Raw genomic sequence first — 22,658 nt, 5'->3', positions numbered from 1 at the left:
GGGGGTGCCAGACGATGCATGTCCATGACACAGGGTGCAGACCGCAACACAATCCTATCCAAGAACCGTCTGAGCAAATCTTTGCAACATTTCGCCCTCAATCCCCCCCAAAGTCTCTTCCCCTCCCCTCCCCCCTCAGCACACACATACATACAAACATCTGTTTTCACTCAGTTTCAGGACATTCCTTCTGCTCCGTTTACAGCCATTAAACCAGCCCCACTCCACATACAAAATAAAAACAAGGACAAAACTTTAGTGAACGCCAATGGAAGAGGGGGGAGAGGGGGGGGGGGGGGGCATCAAATGAGCCACGATGGGCGCCCGTGGGATCAGAAGCGGCCGGGTCCCACTCTCCTGGAGATTAAAGGAAGCCCCCGCTCTCTCTCTCCTCCCCTCCCCGTTAATCGGGCAGCGGAAAAAAAGTCTGAATGGAAACTTTGTCCCTCTCACCTGAATTGGCGGAGCCGAGAGTTAGCAGGAGGCAGAGGGCGGCGAGCTGGGGCTGGCGGCGGGGCCGGGCTCCCATGGCTGGGGCTGGGCTGGAGGGGGAGATGAGGGACGAGGCGGCTCCGATGTGAACGGAGCCCCTTCCGTCTCGGACTGAGCACGGGGTGGGAGAGGAGAGAGGAGAGAGGAGAGGAGAGGAGAGGCAGGCAGTGTGCGTCAGCAGAGAGCTCCTCTCCTCAACCCCACCACCACTCCACTCCACTCCTCGCCAATATTGGTTATAAAACTATCTCACAATGCTAATTACCTCCCCAGTTTAATTTTTTTAATTTTTTTTAATGCATTACAGGAGCAAAATCTGTTTTCAATAATAATAATGATAACAATAACAATAACAATAATAATAATAATAATAATAATAATAATTGATCAGTCTGAAGAAGAGTCTCGACCCGAAACATCACCCATTCCTTCTCTCCCGAGATGCTGCCTGACCCGCTGAGTTACTCCAGCATTTTGTGAATAAATCGATTTGTACCAGCATCTGCAGTTATTTTTTTATAATAATAATAATAATAATAATAATAATGGCCACGAGGCGACTGCATCCAACAGCTGTGTGTGAAGAATAGCAGTCAGGATCGAGCGGATGGTCGGTCGTACAGTTTGCACCCACGGTGTTTGATTGCAATGAGACCACTGGCCAAACTTACACCCTCTTTTTGTTTGCTGGTGGGTTGCAACTAGTTGTCAAGCTTTAGAAGAAGGGTCCCGACCCGTCCATTCCCTCCCCTGATGCTGCTGCCTGACCCATTGAGTTCCTCCAGTACTTTGTGTTTTTGCTCAAGGTCTCTGCAATCTCTGGTCTGTCTCCGCACTTTGCCACTCACGCGAATAAAACGCCAGGTTACAGTTACTGCTGTGACACTAAATGGATGGGGGGCATTTCTAGCAGCACAGCGATAAGAAAGGCTCTAACTCAATAGGGTTCAGACTTCACTGAGGGTTGGGCAGAGGTGCAGGGTAACAGGTTTCTGGAATCCATGCAGAGGTTTGCCCCCGGACCACTCAGCAATGGGTGTGATGCTGGGCAGATACGAGCATGGATCGATCAGAGCAGGACACCTGGTGGCGGACGCCGAGAGTTTATTTCTCCTTCACACTCACTGGTCCGTATCATATAGGAATTAGTCACATTAGACACAAGGGATGCCCAACGTGAAGTAAAAATGAACGAAGATTGCATCGAGAGGAACAGATGTAGAGAAAATAAATAAAATATTTAGAAATATAGTTAAAATCACTGTGAACAAAACCAATTCTTTTTTGGAATTGGGGGTGTTGTGCAGATGGGCTCTCCAAGTAGTCCTGCAGTGCACACTTGATCATTTGCTCATTCTGAGCCCATTATTGGATTTGTCTTCGTTTAAAAAAATGAAAGAGTAACGCAGTTGAATTCTGGTCATTACAGTCATCAAGATTCCGCGCATGCATCTCATCTGGGGTGGCAGTTTTAACAATTTCCCCTTTTTATTCTTTCCACCCGTTACTCTGATGTAGAATATTGGGATTGTTAGTACTGGCCAAGTTTTCATTCAATTTCATCTCAAAGATCATAAGGTCAGGTGTGACTCGGGAGACGCTTGTTCAGCTTTGATGCCGGCAAATGACACCAGTTGCATGTTGATAGGTGACATTGGTGTTCCATTGCATGTGCCACCTATGAGAGTGTATGCCATCTATTGAGGTGGTATCAACTAGTTCAGGGATACAACTGGAGATTTTGCGAGAGCATACACTGTTTAATGAAAAGGGCAATGCAGAACAATAATAATCCACAGTAGAGTAACAAGACAAAGAGCTCACAACCTTGTTATGAACATTGAATTCTCTAATTTGAAGCAACTTCTACCAACACTCCCTCTCCACTCGCTCCCTTCCTCCACCCTAGTTGTTTAACCAGTTCCACAGTTCACCGCAATGTCAAGAGTCAATCATCATCATATCATATCATATATATACAGCCGGAAACAGGCCTTTTCGGCCCTCCAAGTCCGTGCCGCCCAGTGATCCCCGTACATTAACACTATCCTACACCCACTAGGGACAATTTTTTACATCTACCCAGCCAATTAACCTACATACCTGTACGTCTTTGGAGTGTGGGAGGAAACCGAAGATCTCGGAGAAAACCCACGCAGGTCACGGGGAGAACGTACAAACTCCTTACAGTGCAGCACCCGTAGTCAGGATCGAACCTGAGTCTCCGGCGCTGCATTTATCGTCATGTATCCCAGGCAGAACAATGAAATTCCTACTTGCATCCCTCTTGAGATCACACCTTCCCTAACCAACAATGGGTCTACCATGGCACCACCCTGCCCAAGGTCATTAGTTGCCAGCCTTGATTGGTCCTGGTCTTTTCTCGCCTCCAGCTCTTCACCAATCCCAACCCCCCCCCCCCCTGGACTTTCAGTCTGAAGGGCTCTGATCCAAAACATCCCCCATCCTTTTTCTTCAGAGAAGTGCCTGACCCACAGAGTTACTCAAGCTCTATGTGTCCATCTTTGACCCTGCAGGCGGGGCCCAGCCGCGGTTCACCTGGTCAGGACCGAACGGTTCAGCCCAGTCCCGGATAGACTTCCTCTTCACATCGAGGGCCGTCACGGTCAGACACACCGACCACGCGCCGGTGTTCTTCTCTGACCACTGCCTCCTTCAGGCCACCTGTCATCTACAGGAGGACCGGAAGGCGGGCAGAGGGACGTGGAAGTTAAATGTGGAGCTGTTGACCCCGGAGAACGTTGAGGAGCTAAAGAGGGACTACGCATGTTGGAGAACTGTGAGGCCCCTCTTTGACTCCCCGACACTCTGGTGGGAGGCAACAAAGGAGAACATCAAGAAGTTCTTCGTCTCCAAAGGGGTTCAGAGAGCAAGACAGGGTAAGAGGGAATTGTGTCAACTCCAGACAGATTTGCAGTAACTGCTCCTTCTCCAGAGGAGAGGGATGGATGTGAGGGAGGAACTGAGAGAGTTGAAGGGCCGGCAAGCTCGGCTCTTTACCTCTGAATCCTCCAAGATCATCTTCCGGTCCAGGGTCCGCCATGTTGAGCAGGATGAGACGTGCTCACGCTTCTTCTTCCATAAGGTTCACAGGGGGAGCTCTGTGATCAAAAGCCTTAGGGAGGACGGCTCGGTAACATCCTCGCAGACAGACATGCTCAAGATCTGCAGATCCTTTTATAAGAATCTGTACGATAAAAAGACCACAGACAGCACCGCCTCCCAGAACTTCCTGTCCTCCATCACGGAAGTCTTGGACGACAGCAAGCGGGAGAGTCTGGACCAACCACTGACCCTGGAGGAGCTGACTGGCTCCATCCGTTCCTTTGACTCGAGTAAAACTCCCGGAGGCGATGGCTTACCGGCAGAGTTGTACTCGGCTCTGTGGGACTGGGTGGGCCCGGACCTGCTGGAAGTGTACAATGACATACTTCTAGCCGGCAGCATGTCAGACTCTATGAGGAAGGGCAGCATCACCCTGATCTACAAGCAGAAGGGGGAGATGAATGACATAAGGAATTGGAGACCCATCACATTGTTAAATGTAGACTACAAGATCCTGTCTAAGGCCATCGCCAACCGGGTCAAGTCTGCTCTGAGAGACACCATTGCCTACATGCAGGACAGATGGGTGGATGCCTGCCTGGTCAGCTTGGACCAGGAGAAGGCCTTCGACAGGATATCGCACACGTACATGAGGGACGTGCTCTCCAAAATGGGCTTTGGGGAGGGAATCAGGAAGTGGATACAACTGCTCTACACCGATATCTGTAGAGCAGTCCAAATTAATGGGTGGGAATCAGATAGCTTCCCCGTCAGGTCTGGAGTCAGGCAGGGTTGCCCTCTCTCCCCTGTCTTGTTCGTCTGTTGCATTGAACCCTTTGCCGAATCCATCAGGAGGGATGCGAGCATAAGAGGAGTGACATTGCCAGGCAGTGGGGGCACTCAGGTTAAGGCCTCCCTGTACATGGACGATGTCGCCGTCTTCTGCTCGGATCCAGGGACGGTCCGCAGACAGATCAGCGTCTGCGACCAGTTTGAGTTGGCCACGGGGGGCCAGGGTAAACCGCAGGAAGAGCGAGGCCATGCTCTTTGGCAACTGGCCCGACCGATCTTCCATCCCCTTCACCATCAAGCCTGACTTCCTGAAGGTGCTGGGGATCTGGTTCGGGAAGGCTGAGTGAGGCATGTAACAAAAATTGGCTGGAGCGGATAGCCAAGGTGGGGAAGAAGCTGGAGCTGTGGAAGCAGCGCTCCCTCTCCATCACGGGGAAAAACCTGGTCATCAGGTGTGAGGTGCTCTCGGGGCTGCTGTACTTGGCGCAAGTGTGGCCCGCCCCTCCCTCCCACGCCAAGGGGATCACCCGGGCCGTCTTCCGCTTCATCTGGGGGTCGGCGATGGACCGGGTGCGACGAGCCACAATGCACAAGTCGGCAGACAACGGGGGTAAAAGCGTGCCCAACGTCGCCCTCATTCTGATGGCCACCTTCGTGTGTGGCTGCATCAGGCGGAGCATAGAGCCAAGGCACGTGGGCACCAAATGCCACTACCTGCTGAGGTTCTACCTGTCCCCGGTGTTGCGAAGGATGGGCCTGGCGCAGATGCCACGCAATGTGCCAGTCAGCTGGACATTGCCGAACCATCTGTCGTTTGTGGAAAGGTTCTTCCGGACCAACACCTTTGACCTCAAGTCCATCGGGCAGTGGTCAGCACGGAACGTCCTGCAGGCACTGCAGGGGAATGACTCCATGGATCCTGTGGCGTGGTTCCCAGAGCAGACCGCCCAGCTTGTCTGGCAAAATGCCTCATCGCCAGAACTCACCAACAAGCACCAAGACCTGGCTTGGCTGGCGGTGAGGGGAGCCCTCTCAGTCAAATCCTTCCTGCACCGCCGGAACCTCACTACCAGCGCACGCTGCCTCCGGGACGGCTGCTACGGAGAGGAGACGGTGGCCCACCTCTTCACAGAGTGTGGATTTGCCAAGAGAGTCTGGAGAGGTCTGCAGGGGTCCCTGCCACGATTCATTCCGAGCAGCTCCGTCACAGAGGACTCTGTGATCTACGGACTGTTCCCAGGGACGCATTCCGAGACTGACATCGAGTGCTGCTGGAAGGTCATCAACTCGGTGAAAGACGCTCTTTGGTCTGCCCGAGCTTTGTTGGCCTCCCAGCGGAGCGAGCTGTCCGTCAAGGAATGTTGCCGACTGGCCCGCTGCAGACTGCAGGAGTACGTGCTGAGGAACGCACTGAAGCTTGGTGCAGCCAACGCTAAGGCCCTGTGGGGGAGGAGCACAGTCTAGGGTCCTTCCGCTGCTGGACATGGGGGGGGCAGGGTGTGGTGGAGAGAGACGCCCCTCCAAATAAGGGATACTGGGTAAATGTAAATGTCTAAATGAATGCCTGTATCGAATGTAACCTCCGGAAATGTCGGATGGGCTTGTTTTAAAAAAAAATGTTTTGTGAATTATATTTATTATTTGAATAAAGTATTTTTTGGTTTAAAATTTTTTTTTTTTTAAATAAAAAAAATGTGTCCATCTTTGGTGTGAACCAGCATCTGGAGTTATTTGTTCCCACAAGACAAGGAGCTTCACAGTTATGAAGTAGGAGATATACTCTTATCCAGTGTGATCACCAGCAAGGCCAGATCCATCCAGGACTTGATGGTCAGAAAAATGCAAGGCCAAAGGTTGGGTTCAATTGGAGGGAGAGGAAACAGAAAACCAGAGCCAATGACCAATGTTGCCTAAGTTAGGCACTGATTGCAGCCTCCAGTTCCGATCTCAGCTGTGTGAACTATGACTTCCACTGGATGTCTTGCAGGGTCTCAGAAATACAAAAGGTCAGAAAGTCAGTCCTGGTCTGAATAAAGTGGAAAGGACACACACACAAAAAAAGTATATGAAGTCGGGGATGAAAGTCAGTCACAAGGAGTGAGACGTCACTAGTTTACATGCACTACATGTGCTGTAGGACATCCAAAATGCCTCTGGTAACCTTGTAGCTACTAATACACAAAGAAAACACTCAATGTGAGTTTTTTTCAGGCTTAAAATATTTACAAGCCTTTGCTGCAATTCATTTGGAAAAGTGATTACCCAGAACATAAATGTTCACCATGAGATGAGAATTCTGAGTCAGAAAATCACTGCTTGCGAAGCTGAAAATAGATTAATTGATGGAATCTATTAAAAAAAATGTTTTTATAAACTGATAAATGTGGAATAGTGTACATCAGAAAACGTAAATTTGAGGTCCACTACTAATGTTTGTCTTTGCTTTCCTAGGAGCCAGTGGTTTCTTGCCAATTAAGCTATTACATGTCGAATATATAAACAATTGAATGAACTTGCAGATATAAATGATAGAAAATGGACTAAAAAACTCAGACAGAAAAACGTTGCTGAGTCTTAATGCCACTCTAACGGTCAGGGATATCCAAACTTTTTCTTTTGACCTCCCATTGATGACTATCACTTAGCCTTGGAACTTCCATTCAAAATTCAAATCGACCCTGTCACTTCTCAGAGTATTGATATTAACTGTTTCTGGAGCTCTTGCTTTGTAACAACTTGGGTCTGAAATTTTATTGTTAGTATGAGAATATCGAACACAGGGAGCAAAGTGTTACAGGAACTCAGTGGGTCAGACAGTATTTGAAGAGGGAACGAATGGTTTGTTTTGGGTCAGGACCTTGAAGAAGGGTTTATTCCCTCCCCAGATGTTTCCTGATCTGCTGAGTTCCTCTACCACTGTTTTGCTCAAGATTCCGACATCTGCAGTTTCCTGCATCTCCATAGAACACAAGGACTTTATTAGACTACATTATAGGCTTTGAAGATTAAAACCATCAGGCCTCAGCAGGCGACAGGCATGCAATGTGTACAGCTTTTAACTTCATCAAGTTGCATCAACTGCATCAAAAATAAAAAAACACCTTTCACCTCTGGAACAAGGGTTTGAATGCAGTCTTCACAGATGGGGTGGAAGTAGTCTTTTGTTGGTTACAAAAGATCCTGAGTGACATGAATCAGGCTAATCACTGTTCAATTTGAACTGGCATGAGTTTAGCACACAAAGCTGACCCTAGGTCATCAATAATTGTCTAACACATTCAAGAGGCCACAGGATGGCAAGTTGAGGAAATGCCAAATAAATCTACCTTGATGGATTTGTGGATATTATTGGGATCAAGTGATGTATATGGGATGGTAGAGAAAGATGCTTTAAAGATAAAACTTCCGCATGATCATGTTGAATAGCCGAGCAGGAGCAACAGACCAAATAGTTCCCTCCTGCTCCCATTTCTTTCATTCTTGATGCAGTGTAGAGTGAAGCAAGTTGCTGGGACAGGGGAAGCTATAACATTCAAGTAGGCCAAACCCAACCGCGATGTTCTCTCTGGTTTACTTTTACTGAAAAATAATCCAGATCACGGAGCATTTTGGCTTTGCTATGACCAGTCTCAGTCATAAAAATCTGTTGTGTGTGTTCTGGCCAGCAGTCATCTCTCAAAGCAACAAAATAAACAAATTATTTGATTGGTCTGGATTGGACTCTGCTGTACACAGACCGAATGCCATGTTTCCTTCAATAAAACAAACAAAGTGAAAGTCTTGGCTGTAAAGTCCTTTGGGACAACGAGGTCAAGATGTGGGGAAACAAATTCACAATCCACTAAAATTAAAGTATTTTTCACAATAATCTGTCTGCAACATATTTTGAACAATTTTTTTAAACTGTTTTTTAAAAAAAACTAGCAAGTGAATCCCAATTTAAATTCTTGCAGTCACACTGAAAGCACAAACCTCATAGCACATCCATCCATGAAGAAATTGGCCGTGGTGTCATTTCGGTTTACATTCCCAATACCCACATTGGAATATTTGGGCTTGGCTTGGACCTGTACCCAGAGCAGTCTTATTCCGATTCCCAGTCAAAGTAAAGGAATCAAGGCCCTCCAGGCCACAACTGCATTTCAGACAAGGGAAAAATATGTTCCAAAACATTGAGATTTTTTAAATGAGATTCAATTTATTAGCAGATGAATAAAAGAAACAATTTCTACACTTCAGCAGCTATCAATGGACATCTAGCAGTTTGGTATCTGCACAAAGCAATACAATTTATTGAAATATACACAGCAACCCTTGTCAACAGACTGGGGTTATTAGCCAAGCATGTATTTCACAGTGACACACACTCATAGGGGTTCTGCGGTACCTTCCTTTTGATTCAAAAGAAAATATCTGTACCGGGTTAATTTTACCCCTTCATTTTATTTCATTTCTTTTGTACATTAAAGTAAAGCTGTTGTCTAGAAGAGGCTCACACAGTTGAAATCAGATTTGTCATCATACCGCTACAATGTACATTAAATAGAGGCATTTGCACAAATTTATTTTCTCTTTTAAAAAAAACAACCCAGAACTGTTGGAAAGATAAAACCACAGGGAGAAATAAGCTGGTCTGAATTGTTTACCAGACCAGGAGTTATTCACAGTGTTTTAACTAGCTGCAATGAAAGAAACTGAAAGGAACATCTAAACTCAAATTCCTGCACTGGTAACTGCTGAATGACACTCAGCCACAGAGGGATGCTGCTGAGTGATTTAGCTGTGGGATATAGTGGCTGGGGAGGAGGGGGAGGTTGGGGTAAGGATGGGGCAGAGAAAAGAGCAGCATGGAAAGAAGAAATTGCCCAAAGATCACTCATATGCAGTGTACTAATTGGGATAAACCAAATTCCAAATGGAAAAACAAACTCGCACATATAAAATAATTAACCAAACAAGTTTTCCATAAACTAATCTGCATTGGAAAACAATGGGATTCAAACACGGTTTTTATCATAAAACACACTGGGTCACCTCGTTTTTCTGTAAAAGCATTTTTTTCTGAGGGGATTAGATCCACCAGATCCATCCTCCTGGAGAAGGACTGAAACCCACCCAGAACTCAATGTATTTAAAATTGTTTGTTCCAGAGCTGTCGCAGAATGTAGCAAATCCAAATATCACAACTGATATATGACACGGATCAACTTTTATAACTTGCTAAAGATTTCTCAAGCTGCAATGAAATTCACCACAAAAGTCATGAATTGAAAGAACAGTTAACACTTTTGATATTTATTGGCACATGAATAAGCAGAACTGTTGTTATAGTGGAGATCTCCTCCCTCTGGGGAAAAGTGCTCCAATTGGCACATTCAAAAAGGTAAAAGATAATTTATTTCTCTGAAGATTTGTTTAAATGCTTGAACTGCAGCAATTATACACCACTTTAGGACTCATCAGAAATGCACTGGATAGCAACTTCCTATAATCTTTAGGTGAGTAGAGATTTCATGGCTTGTAATAGATAACGCACCATTCTAGTTTGGGAGGGTTCGTAAAGAAAAGTCCTATACATTAGGCAATATATAAATCACCCTAACATTGGCTATCAAGGTACTGCTGTTCTACCGAACACTTCCAAAGAAAGATTTATCTGATTTAACTCCAAAGCTGACGGAACTCACTGGTCAAACCATAAGAACAGTCCTGTACAGTTAACCTATTTGTATTTAACGTGTGTAGTTTTCTCAATGACTGCACGTGACACCTCTTTCCCAACTCATTGGACAAAGTAATCGTCACCTTTTCCCTCCTTCACCCAGCCTCAGCAAGGAACACCTGCAAATTCATGCTGTATTCCATTTCTGACGCTGCATCAATTCTCAGCTATACCGATCTAAACTATTACTCGTTTTGTTAAAATGTCAATTTAATGCTGTTCAGTGCAGGAAAAATGTCGCAGATGTTTAATACACACATCATTCCCAGCCAGATTTATGCCGAGGAAACTTTCTCTTCTGAGCATTCATGTCTGCAGAGCCGTTCCTTCTGGGAGGAAAAAAGCCACATCGTTTGTTAGAAATTGTTGAAGCTCGTTATTCATACTGACAAAACCCCAGCATTATCCATTGGATTAACGATCACAGGGTAGAGCAAATTTCTTCAAGCAATTCATCAATGCACTGGATAAAGCAACCAAGTAACCCAGTTTGTGCTGCACCCTTGTTCTTTTGACAAGGTATCAGGATTCCACAGTTGCTCTTGGTCTTTCAATAAGAGGTCAATATACAACTTATCATTAATCCTCCTTACAACACCCCTTCCCCAATAGACAGAACTATTTCTAAACTTGAGAAATTAAAATGCAGCCCATGAATCTTGCACTAATGGCTACAGTTACAAATTACTGCTCCTTGATGGTGATACTACATCAAGAATATCACCAACTACTGCAAACTCAGTGCTATGTGTAAAGTAGACCTCTGCTTGCTTACGTGATATTCAGTCTTCCCTTCAGGATTACAATATTAAAAACTGCCTGAACCGCTGAAGGTTTACAGCACATTGTTTTTATTTCAGATTTCTGGCATCTGCCGTTATTTTTTATATTTATTTAATCCAATTTCTACTGGTTTGATTTTTTTGAGTAGAAATTCAGACAATCAATAATAAAAAAGAATCCTGAGCACTTTAGTGTTATCTAAAATGATGAAAGTAGGTCACCAAATTGAATCCCATGGGTAAATGAGAACTTGCAACAAACTTTCAATAAAAGCAGTATAAAAGCCAAATATTTTATATGTATATATATTTAAGACATAGCACACACAACCCCCAGTGTTGTTAATCCATAATGCCGCGTAGTCAGTTGTAAAACATGGGCTGGTTACTGCAGATCAACAAAAAAAAACTACTGCAATTTCCTTTCCAAACAAGTACCTAAACATGGTTGCAACACAAGACTGCCACTAAATCAGATTTCAGCTTTAGAGTTACTGATAATGTTTTTCATTATGATTTACTCAGCTACTTTGTACGTAACACTTTAGCTTCCATTGCACTCCTCGTCTTTGATATCGTGTGAGCAATACTTCTGTGGGGAAAGCACCAACATTTGGACTGGGATGGACAGTAAAATGCAATCCGATGGTGCTAGAATTTGAATTTCCTAAAACATGTGTACTCACAGGCTGCTAGAGGTTTTGGGGAGAGGAGGTACAAAAATAGGTGGAAATTTTATTAATTAATGCAAATTAATTTAACCCAAATCTATAGGTTAAGTAAAGACTTTTCCATAATTCAACAGCAATTAGGTTGCCATTCCAAGATATACCTTAAAGTCGAGAGGATGTCCACAGATAACAAAATCTTGTTTTCCAGTGAATCTTAAGTACAGTACACACAAGCAATTATTTATTATTTTTGGACAAAAGTGCATAGGAGGTGAATCACTAAATGGCATTGACCAGTTCCAATATCCAATGATGTGTAATGTTAACATTCTGTTTTCAGGGCAGATCAATAGGAGGAAATATCACTTGCACCAAAATCCTTTCACAGAAGCTATTCGGCTGATCTGCAGATGTTTTTGAAAAACTGCATTTCGCCTGCACCTGTATCATGAAGCAGATTCTACCATGTAAAGTATGAACTGATTGACCCCTGGATAGGATGTTCTGGGCAGGATTGGATGAACAAACTTGATATAGTTGTCAAATTTTATGAAGGCAAGATTAAAGCCGAGACAAAAATTCAAAATTGTTCATGTATTTGTAATCCCTCATTTTTATTATTACCTAATTTTTAATGAAGCATCCAAGATGAATGAAATACTTCACAGCGTTTGGAGCTTTTCTTTTAACACCACTTTCAGATTGTGTTAATAATGGAATATTTCATGCAAGGATGTGGAATTGAGGTTTTGAATTTCCTAAACTGTAAGTCCAGAACCTTTTCTCCATCATTCATCTTAAGGGGTTTGTAAAGGCCAATGATGAGACAGTCCCCGTATCATTTGGTAAAGCTGGTCTCAGGTTAAAGGGATTAATTGTTAAATATAGACAGCCGACAATCTGGACTATCTGTCTGATGAGACTCATCCATTGACATCTGATAACTAGCAGTGCACTGTATTTGTAACCGGGGCTCACTTGCTCCAAACATGTGTTGTGTACATTCTACAGCAACACAGATCATATTTATACTTCAAATAAAGTACAGGCACCTCACAAATTTACCGATGTTTAATTTATGTGTTTTTGAAATAACGCGCTTGATTCAAATCAAAATCGAATTTGTGATTTTTGAATTGACGGGCTTATATTTACGCTTGTTTTAAATATTTATGTTTAATTTACGAGTTTTTGAATTATGCGCTGCTTTTCAGGAAGGTAAAACGCAGGGTGCCTGTACACTTCACAAAAAAGAAACTGCTTAAATAAAGGACTGCAGCATAGACATTACATGCCCGATGTACTCCCTCTGTAACATTCCATACCTGACTAACTGTTGCCACATTTTACTGCTCTGCTGCAAGTTATGTATTCACATTTTCATTTCCATTTTTTCCCCCTCAATGTCAGAGTATAAAGAAAGATTGAGTATTATATTGAGGAAAATCTATTGTCAAACTATCATAAATACCAATTGCATTTAACCACTGCCCCATCGTTAGGATCGGGTAAGAATTTACACAACAAGAATTGACCAGTAACACAGAACTGTGTAGTTACCAGCTTAACTGGTCAGTTAGTCACTTAACAACCAGCCAGTGCATTTGTGGGAAAGGATGGGATCATGCCAATTAACATGTCAACATTTGTTGTCCAAAGCTAGACCACTCAGCATTTTATTTTTAGAAATCCATTCTCTTGGACCATTAACAAACAAACCCTGGAAGGTTTCCTACTTAAAAAGATAATACAACTAGTTTCGTTAAAAGTCAGACATCTGTTTTTTTCTCAGCTGAAAATCCTGTTACTCCATCCTCCTCAAAATCTAAATAGTTCAGGTGGAAACCGATGTTTGAACACAATAGTGTGCTCCTCTCAAGTACTGAATGTACCAAACAAATTGGCAACCAAAATGTATATGCGTCCTCTGAAAGAAAGTTAAGCAAAATCTGGTGAAGGGCATGAATGAACAAGAGGGATATTAAAACACTGCCATGATGAAGAAAAACAACTGAGAAAGCAGATGTCTACATAGCATAAAAATACTTATTTTGCTGCAGATTTTTAAAGACGTAGTGTTGTCTGTGTCTCAATCTAAATCTCCAGGTAAAAATAAAATACTACAGGAACAGTGCAAGAAAAAGCAGCAGAAATCGGAACTCTAAAGAAAGTTGTGTGTGTCTGTGTGTGTGTGCGCGCGTGCGCGCAGTACTGCAAGGGAAGAAGTGGAAAGGTCTGTTTTTTTAAAAGACCAATGGAACTGTATTAATAACAACTCAAAGAACACCACTGCCACCAAGAGGCAGGCTGAAAAACTCAGGAGCAGTCCAATCACCAGTGTGTCTTTTATATTTAACTTGAATTCCCTTTACCAATTTGGTGTAGGGCATTGGGTAGGTGATGGGTGGAAATGGGAGAAGGGGTGGGAATTTGTGTGAGAGGAAGGACATTTAAAAAGGTAAACCCCATCTTGTTCACTCTCTTCCAGCACAAAGCCACTTTCAGTTCAAGGTTGTGCTACTGCCAAGGGACATGGGAGCAGGATGCAGATTCTCATCATTGTCCTTTTTGTTAGCAGCCATCAGTCATGGTCCGTGATTCACAGCCTCTGACATCGCCTCCTTGCTTTCTGCCTGGCGCAACGCAGTCTCTGTCCATCTCTCTCTTCGGAGAATCCGCGAGGACGTTCTTCCCCACAGGTGGACATACGGAGAAAACACCTGGTACAAATCATCACCAGCATGGATTCTGTACTCCTTTTCTTCAACGTACTATCACATGGATAGTCTGCATGCTCAGATTGAAGTGCTGTTATTTGATGATCCAGATGTTGATGCAACCACACCTGGACTGGTACTGGACACTGACTTCCTTATATGAGGCATCAAGTATGGGTCACTGGCAAGTTGTTGCACATCTATCCGGTCCTCCTTCCGATATGCCAGACAGCGTCGGATAAATGCCTGCAACAAGATAAAAGAAAAATTAATTTATGTAATATAGTAAAAGTACATAATTCTCTCTGTACAAGTACTTGGTTAATTGAATACAGTTGGGAATCCAAGTCAAAAATTGCGAGCAATATTTTTTTGAAGTACAGAGTTTAGTGTCAAGAAGCTAAATAAACATAGTAAATTGAACAACTAGATGAAGAGCCAGTAATTTGGGACTGTTGGAAAAGATGATACTGCTAAATGGACCCTGAACATCACACTGCAGAAAGTGGCCATTCATTTCCCATCAACAGCACAGTGGTAGAGTTGCTACCTCATGGCTCTAGTGACGACAGATTCGGTGCCAATTACGGGTGACTTCTGTATGGTTTGTACGTTCTCCCTGTGACTGAGTGGGTTTTCTCATGACCTGCTGAGTTACAGCAGCACTTTGTGTCCTATGCAAAATTCCAGCATCTGCAGTTCCTTGTGTCTACAAATCCTACGGTTTGCTTCAATACGTTTATACAGGTGGATATCCCGTGTTGCTTGCATATAATTAGACCAAAAAAATGCCTTGAAGATATATGGAACTTGGTAAAATCCAAAATACATTCAGCTTGGTAAAATCCAAAATACATTGAAAGCCTTCGACAAGGTCCCACATAGGAGATTAGTGGGCAAAATTAGGGCACATGGTATTGGGGGTAGGGTACTGACATGGATAGAAAATTGGTTAACAGACAGAAAGCAAAGAGTGGGGATAAATGGGTCCCTTTCGGAATGGCAGGCAGTGACCAGTGGGGTACCGCAAGGTTCGGTGCTGGGACCCCAGCTATTTACGATATACATTAATGACTTAGACGAAGGGATTAAAAGTACCATTAGCAAATTTGCAGATGATACTAAGTTGGGGGGTAGTGTGAATTGTGAGGAAGATGCAATAAGGCTGCAGGGTGACCTGGACAGGTTGTGTGAGTGGGCGGATACATGGCAGATGCAGTTTAATGTAGATAAGTGTGAGGTTATTCACTTTGGAAGTAAGAATAGAAAGGCAGATTATTATCTGAATGGTGTCAAGTTAGGAGGAGGGGGAGTTCAACGAGATCTGGGTGTCCTAGTGCATCAGTCAATGAAAGGAAGCATGCAGGTTCAGCAGGCAGTGAAGAAAGCCAATGGAATGTTGGCCTTCGTAACAAGAGGAGTTGAGTATAGGAGCAAAGAGGTCCTTCTACAGTTGTACCGGGCCCTGGTGAGACCGCACCTGGAGTACTGTGTGCAGTTTTAGTCTCCAAATTTGAGGAAGGATATTCTTGCTATGGAGGGCGTGCAGCGTAGGTTCACTAGATTAATTCCCGGAATGGCGGGACTGTCGTATGTTGAAAGGCTGGAGCGATTGGGCTTGTATACACTGGAATTTAGAAGGATGAGGGGGGATCTTATTGAAACATATAAGATAATTAGGGGATTGGACACATTAGAGGCAGATAACATGTTCCCAATGTTGGGGGAGTCCAGAACAAGGGGCCACAGTTTGAGAATAAGGGGTAGGCCATTTAGAACGGAGATGAGGAAGAACTTTTTCAGTCAGAGGGTGGTGAAGGTGTGGAATTCTCTGCCTCAGAAGGCAGTGGAGGCCAGTTCGTTGGATGCTTTCAAGAGAGAGCTGGATAGAGCTCTTAAGGATAGCGGAGTGAGGGGGTATGGGGAGAAGGCAGGAACGGGGTACTGATTGATAGTGATCAGCCATGATCGCATTGAATGGCGGTGCTGGCTCGAAGGGCTGAATGGCCTACTCCTGCACCTATTGTCTATTGTCTATTGTCTATTGAAATGGTTAAAGATAAACAGTGGGGTTATTAGGACAGGAAAATTGGCAAAATTTGTTGTATTTTTTGCTTTGTGTTTATTTAGTCATTTCTTTTCAATTGAAGTTCCATAAGAGCACATTTTTATTTTGCATCTCAGATTTTTGGTGCTGTTTGCAAATGTCCATTATCCAAACTGGCATACTGTACTGAAGAGAGGACAAGTATGTAAACTGAGCTCAAAGGAGGGTATGGGAGGAGGAGAGTGTGCATGCATGCTTCAAGTTGATGACAGAGTTTGCAAGCATGGGGTTGGAATGAAGAGAGCTTGCAGAAGCTTGAGCCGTAATGTGCATGGTAACTGGAGCCACAGTCAAGAATAAGCATGAAGTCAGGCCATAACTGAGTGCCAGATAGTGGCTGCAATTGAGAATTTGGAAGCAAGAAACAGTGGCAAGGGATAAGAGGAAGTGAGAGGAAGGAACTGGTGTACAATAGTGAATTTGGATTTAACTAATCCGTATATAGCTGTCACAGCCCCACAGCATCCATCTCATTTTTTCCAACTTTGAATGGGTAAAACAGTTCTTGTCACCCCATCCATGAAGGTTGCCTGCTGTGTCTCAGGTGAAATTGTGCAATTATGCTCGTGGTGTTTTAGAAATGTAATGTCTTCTATAAACTGAGTCTGAACATGGAAGGCAAACGGTTGCACCATACAGTAAAGGTGCATTGCAGGAAAGAAAGTGATGTGATGGGAAGCAGATTTGAACTCTTGCAAACAGTAAATGTCCAATTTTGTCACTGTAGAAATTGTCAAAACCGTCACTGCCAGCAAATTGAATTGACAGGATACACAAGATACTTAACATACAGATTAAAAATAAAACGTCAGATGTCTATTATGTATAACTGCAATCTGAAACCAATTTCATCTTGTACCAATTTCTTATTCATGGCTTTTGCAGCCTACATACAGAATCTGTTGCATTTCCTTTCTAGCTTTTCTGTTTTCTTTATTGCCTAATTATCAATTAATTTACAGTTTTAATTTTTTTTTAATTAATTGTTTTCTGAAATTACATATTCAGGAATAGCTGACATGGCAGCAGTTAAGTCAACCACTCTTCCTTTAGTGCAAGTTTGGTGATAGAATCCATGAAAACGTTCATTCACAAAGCCTGGATCAAAAATGCCCAATAGGTCATGCTAACACCACAGTACACAGTCTAGGCTTTCTTCGCATTCAAGGTTTTGTTGTACAGTATTTCCATTAACTTCTGTGAATGAACCTGGACAACCAGAAGATCTAAAGAGAATGAGCCAGGATAGAGGCATTTCGCAGGGTTGAGTCAGGTTTAACTAATTGCTTTCTGGACACTCAGTTTGCTTAAATAATACTGACTACTACTGCCCTGTACCTCATAGTCTTATTGTCTACTGTTCCATATGGACCAATTTAAATTCCCCAAAGAGGAACAAGTCAAATCTCGGCATGATATTATTTGATTCAGTTCCCCAATCTTCTTTATTTTTACAGAAAACACCGTTACAGAACTTGTTCCAGACTCCTCTGTTATACACATTATAAAATAACAGAACATGCATCTAAGCCAACTTATGTAACGTAGATAAAGATAAGAGTGACCAGTTTATGTGCAGCAAATGTTATGCCAATGATTTATAGGTTTTTGTCAATACAGCGTTAACCTTCCCAGGTTCAAATAAAGCATGAAGCTATCATTATTCAGACACTCCAGCTCATAAGATCATTAATTATTTCTCGTCACATCTTTTATGTCCTTAAAATATTTGTTGGTACCGACACCAATTCCATAAAAGCTGTACTATGGAACTATTTATCAATGCCAGGCTTCAGGACCAGATATTGGCCCTTTGTGCAACACAAGCATCAATATCATGTTTAAATCAACTCTCTGCTCAAGTATAACTAACACATTATGAGAAACTACTACTTTCCATGCAATTTTTAATTTAAAACAAATACAGCCTTTTAAAAAAAAGATCAAATTGCTTTTTACTGCCCCATAAATTTCAATGATTTAATGTTTAAATTTACTCATGCCCCAATCACTCTCATTGAGGAAAAATATATTACCAACCGTATAAATCATAATTGTTATGCATTACATGACTGCACATTTCTATTTTGAATAATCCAGGTGTAACTTTCAAGCCTTTCATCACATTTGCCTCATTACAAAGCACATATCTCAGTATGATTAAAGTTTATAAAAAAACAATTACTCTACAAAGTTACCTGCCAAAAAAAAATCAGTAATATTGCCCACACTGATTCAGATATCCTAGTGGGACAGTGGATTAAGTTAATGTGGTTTCTACACATTCTTTTTTGCTAACTGCTTAGATTAGTTATGTCTGAGCTCCAAGAAGAATAATGCAGCAGTAAGTGGTGAGAAATAAATGTCCTCTTTGTCCAGTCCCTGGCATGTTCTTAGAGTCACTGAGTCATAGAGTGATACAGTGTGGAAACAGGCCCTTCGGCCCAACTTGCCCACACCAGCCAACATGTCCCAGCTACACTAATCCCACCTGCCTGCACTTGGTTCATATCCCTCCAAACCTGTCCTATCCATGTACCTGCCTAACTGTTTCTTAAACGTTGGGATAGTCCCAGTCTCAACCACCTCATCTGGCACCTTGTTCTATATACCCACCACCCTTTGTGTGAAAAAGTTACCCCTCAGATTCCTATTAAATCTTTTCCCCTTCACCTAGAATCTATGTCCTCTGGTCCTCGATTCCCCTACTCTGGGCAAGAGACTCTGTGCATTCCTCTCTCCTCTTATCAGGGAATAGCTATCGTCAGGTTTTTTTTAAATCAATCCTATTCCTGAAAAATGCATAGGAGATGAATACAAATGATTCCCATCCATAGAAAATAAACGTTAGAGTTATAGAGCATGGAAACAGCCCTTCGGCCCAACTCATCCATGCCAACCAAGCTGCCCATCTAAGCTATATAAGAAGATAACTGCAGATGCTGGTACAAATCGAAGGTTTTTATTCACAAAATGCTGGAGTAACTCAGCAGGTCAGGCAGCATCTCGGGAGAGAAGGAATGGGTGACGTTTCGGGTCGAGACCCTTCTTCAGTCTGAAGAAGGGTCTCGACCAGAAACGTCACCCATTCCTTCTCTCCCGAGATGCTGCCTGACCTGACCATCTAAGCTAGTTCCATTGGCCCGCATTTGCCCCATACCCCCCAACATTTTTTCCTATCCATACATAGGCTACAAGATCACAGACACACACACATCCCATTATATTGAGGCTGAGATGCTACTAGCAAGCGCAGCAAAACTTGTGGTTAAATTTTAAATGGATTATTTATTACCATAATATACAGAAATAAGTAGTTTGATACCAATATTATTAATCGCTGTCACATGTCTTTGACGGTTATGGCCTTACCTTTGCTTCTGCACTGTTCACTGGCTTCTGAGGAAACTGCACCTCTGTGGCTTTCAAAATTGTGTTTTCCTGAAGAATATCCTGTTGTGACTGGTTGTGACCAAATGGCTAAGGAAAAGGTGAGCACCAGAGATTAAAACAGCAGCTAACATGTACCAATCCATGAACTACATAGTGAAAAGACAGTAAATGCTAGATAATTGAAGAAAAAAACCTTCAACTTCACATGAAGCCAAATACTTTTTAAGCACTCAAAATGTAAGAACCTCGGTCCGCCAAACTTCAAACACATCTACAAGTGAAACAGATTCAAGAAGCACTGGCTAATTATTTGCCTTTAACCAATTCTACTAAGGAGAAGAGAGAATAATATTGCACTTTTATGTTGTCTTTCCAGCTCTTTTTTCATTAGCGCCTCATATGTAGAAACCAAAAGCGGTCATTGAATGTTCATAATCATTCAAGTTGGAGAAATTTCCTTTTTATCGTACTGGTAAGTGTGTAAAATATGCAAGATTTGGTAAGACGTGGTATAAGTTGCTCCAGGCAAGGTAAAATTTGCCATTTTCCTGGATATCTGAAACCTATCAATTGAAGATTTGTTCCTCTGCTCTTAACCCCAACCTAGCATTATACAGAACCACCAGTTTGGCAGAGAACCAGAACCCTGCACGCGAAGTCCTCATCAGACCTGGCTGTTCTTCAGCTTTCACATTATACCCATTCTCCAGGAAAATGGCAAAATTCATCTTAGAACAACTTATATTACACCTCAGTAAATCTTTCATATTTCACACACTTACCACCATGACAAAAAAGGATACTTCACCAATTTGACTGCTTATATTTTCTGTCAAAATTTGTATTACTGCATCAAGCAGTGTGGCTAAATATACAAATTCAACAAGAAATGGTGAAGAAAAATGGCTGGGCAATGTAGGACCTATGCAGCCAGACATCAACAGAGCCAGAATTGGGATTTTGCATGCAGTTGGAAGAATTTAAACCAGCGTGGCAAGGGAATGGGAACCAACGATAATTTCAGAAGGAAGTGCAAAAAACTGGATGTGAATCGTAAAGGTTTAACCAATGAGCCTGCTAGGCAAAGTAATGAGTTTGGAAGCCAGAAGAACCTAAGAGGTTTGTCAGTGCCTAATTCATCATACTGTGACATCTCGTTCTGTTCCCTTGGTCCATTGCCTTTATTTCACCTTGAACAATGGCTCTTACTGAAACATAGCTTAAAGATGGGCAAGAGTACATTCGGATTAGGATATTGGGTGACTGGAGTTTAAGGAATGGAGGGCTATGTGTTTTGGAATTCAGCAGATCTCAGTTCTGGGCACCTTTGCTTTTTGTGGTATATTCACAATTTGGGCCAATCGATCGATTCATGATGAACTCTGTTATTGCCAAAATTGGCAGTGTGATTGATGGTGAGAAAGAGTTCTGTGTTACAGAAAGTAGGTTAAAGGGAATCTTTAAATTGTTGAGGGACCGTAAAGTTGCCAACAGTTTTGAATGGCACGAGGCTTCTTGCATCCAAATGGAAGATTTGCTGTCCCACTGAATTTTAATATAAAGAAGCAATTTTTCTGCAAAAACCAAGATATGGGATATATGCTGGAATCCCCAGGACAGCACTGATATCTTGAAAAGAATGGCTCATAACATCATCAGGCAGATTTTACAGAATAAAAGTATAAGATAATCAGAAGCACCCTGGAGGTTACAGCTGAAATGGACCTTCACCCTGATTCCTCCTTTCTGCTCCATCCCCCAACCCACTCCCCACCACTGCCCAGAGCTCAACAAATGCTGACCTGGCACCTGGACATCTGGGACCAGACTGGGTTTAAACTCAGGACCCACTTTGATCTTTGGCTGAAGTCCAGAGCCACATCTGCCCAAGACCAAACTATACTGGTAGTCATACAACAAACACTCTGCTACAGCATTCATAGGTACATAACAACGGTCAACAATACTGGTTGGCATAAATCCAGGATTACATGATCTCATGAGTAATGGGGAAGCAAGGACAAGTTAAGAAATGATGGAAAAGGAATGAAAGAGTAAAGATTTTATATATGCAATGCCTCACCTCAGGATTAAGCATACGAAAAACATAATTTAGTCATGTACATAAAAGTGTCTTTATTCTCATTAATGTACATAGAATTGATTTTGTGACAACAGTCCCAGATTTCAAGGTCAGTTTATATCTTGACTGATAAAATGTAAGTGTGCAAATCAACCATGGAACTGAAAAACAGAGTAACTCAGCGGATAGGTGACCCTTCTTCAGACTGAATGGAACTGAGAATTTGTTGTGTGCAAAATACTTTTTTTTAAAGAAAAAACAAGAACTAGAAGTTACCTTGCGTCCACACAGACATTGGTAGAAGATGACTCCCACTGACCAAACATCTACCTTATTGGATATCTTAGGAGGCTCTTTCCCAACCACAAAGCATTCAGGAGGCAAATACCTAACAAGCAAGAGAAATGTTAGAGCACATTGTTACCATTTCTGCGGCCAACAATACAGGCTCAATGTGCTAAATGACTACTATGGAAGGGAACAAAAGTAATTCAGACAACACATGGACTTTAAAACTTCTATCAGTGGGCACCAATATTATTTCAAATGAGTAGGTGGGATAAAAAAGGACTACAGTACGAGGGGGGAAAAGATTCATTAAAAGCAGAATTAACTGTGCCCAATTTTTAAGCTAGTTTCCGTGATCCATCTCCAAAAAATAATAAAAACAAAAATCACTTATTGCTGGTGACATGAGGAAAATCTAAATACTCCCTCCCCTTTACTATCCACATAAATGCAAACATTCCCCCTCTCCCCTTGAAGCTATGCAATATTTGATTTTTAAAAATCCTGGGATAAAGGTTCAAAATGTCTACCCTATCTATGCTTCT

General features: G+C 42.6%; 2 protein-coding genes across 10 annotated transcripts in view; both read right to left on the bottom strand.

Annotated features, from left to right (window-relative positions):
• The window catches only part of mrc2 (mannose receptor, C-type 2), a 170,518-nt gene extending 169,928 nt beyond the window's left edge, over positions 1-590 (bottom strand). The window contains exon 1 of the mRNA XM_078424368.1: positions 454-590. Within this exon, the coding sequence (XP_078280494.1) occupies positions 454-529 (76 nt within the window). The 5' untranslated portion in view covers positions 530-590. The remainder of the gene's footprint in view (positions 1-453) is intronic.
• Positions 591-8,563: 7,973 nt separating this feature from the next.
• Positions 8,564-22,658, bottom strand: part of tlk2 (tousled-like kinase 2) — a 94,219-nt gene continuing 80,124 nt past the window's right edge. For all 9 annotated transcript variants that reach the window (XM_078424880.1, XM_078424879.1, XM_078424881.1 and 6 more), the window contains 3 exons: positions 22,102-22,213; positions 19,722-19,829; positions 8,564-14,488 (listed from right to left, as the gene is read on the bottom strand). In XM_078424880.1, the coding sequence (XP_078281006.1) occupies positions 14,321-14,488; positions 19,722-19,829; positions 22,102-22,213 (388 nt within the window). In that variant the 3' untranslated portion in view covers positions 8,564-14,320. The remainder of the gene's footprint in view (positions 14,489-19,721; positions 19,830-22,101; positions 22,214-22,658) is intronic.

The sequence above is a fragment of the Rhinoraja longicauda genome, chromosome 29, assembly GCF_053455715.1.
Source record: "Rhinoraja longicauda isolate Sanriku21f chromosome 29, sRhiLon1.1, whole genome shotgun sequence".
NCBI classification, from domain to species: domain Eukaryota; kingdom Metazoa; phylum Chordata; class Chondrichthyes; order Rajiformes; family Arhynchobatidae; genus Rhinoraja; species Rhinoraja longicauda.
Note: the sequence above shows the minus strand (reverse complement) of the source record. Positions and strands in the feature narration are given on the sequence as shown.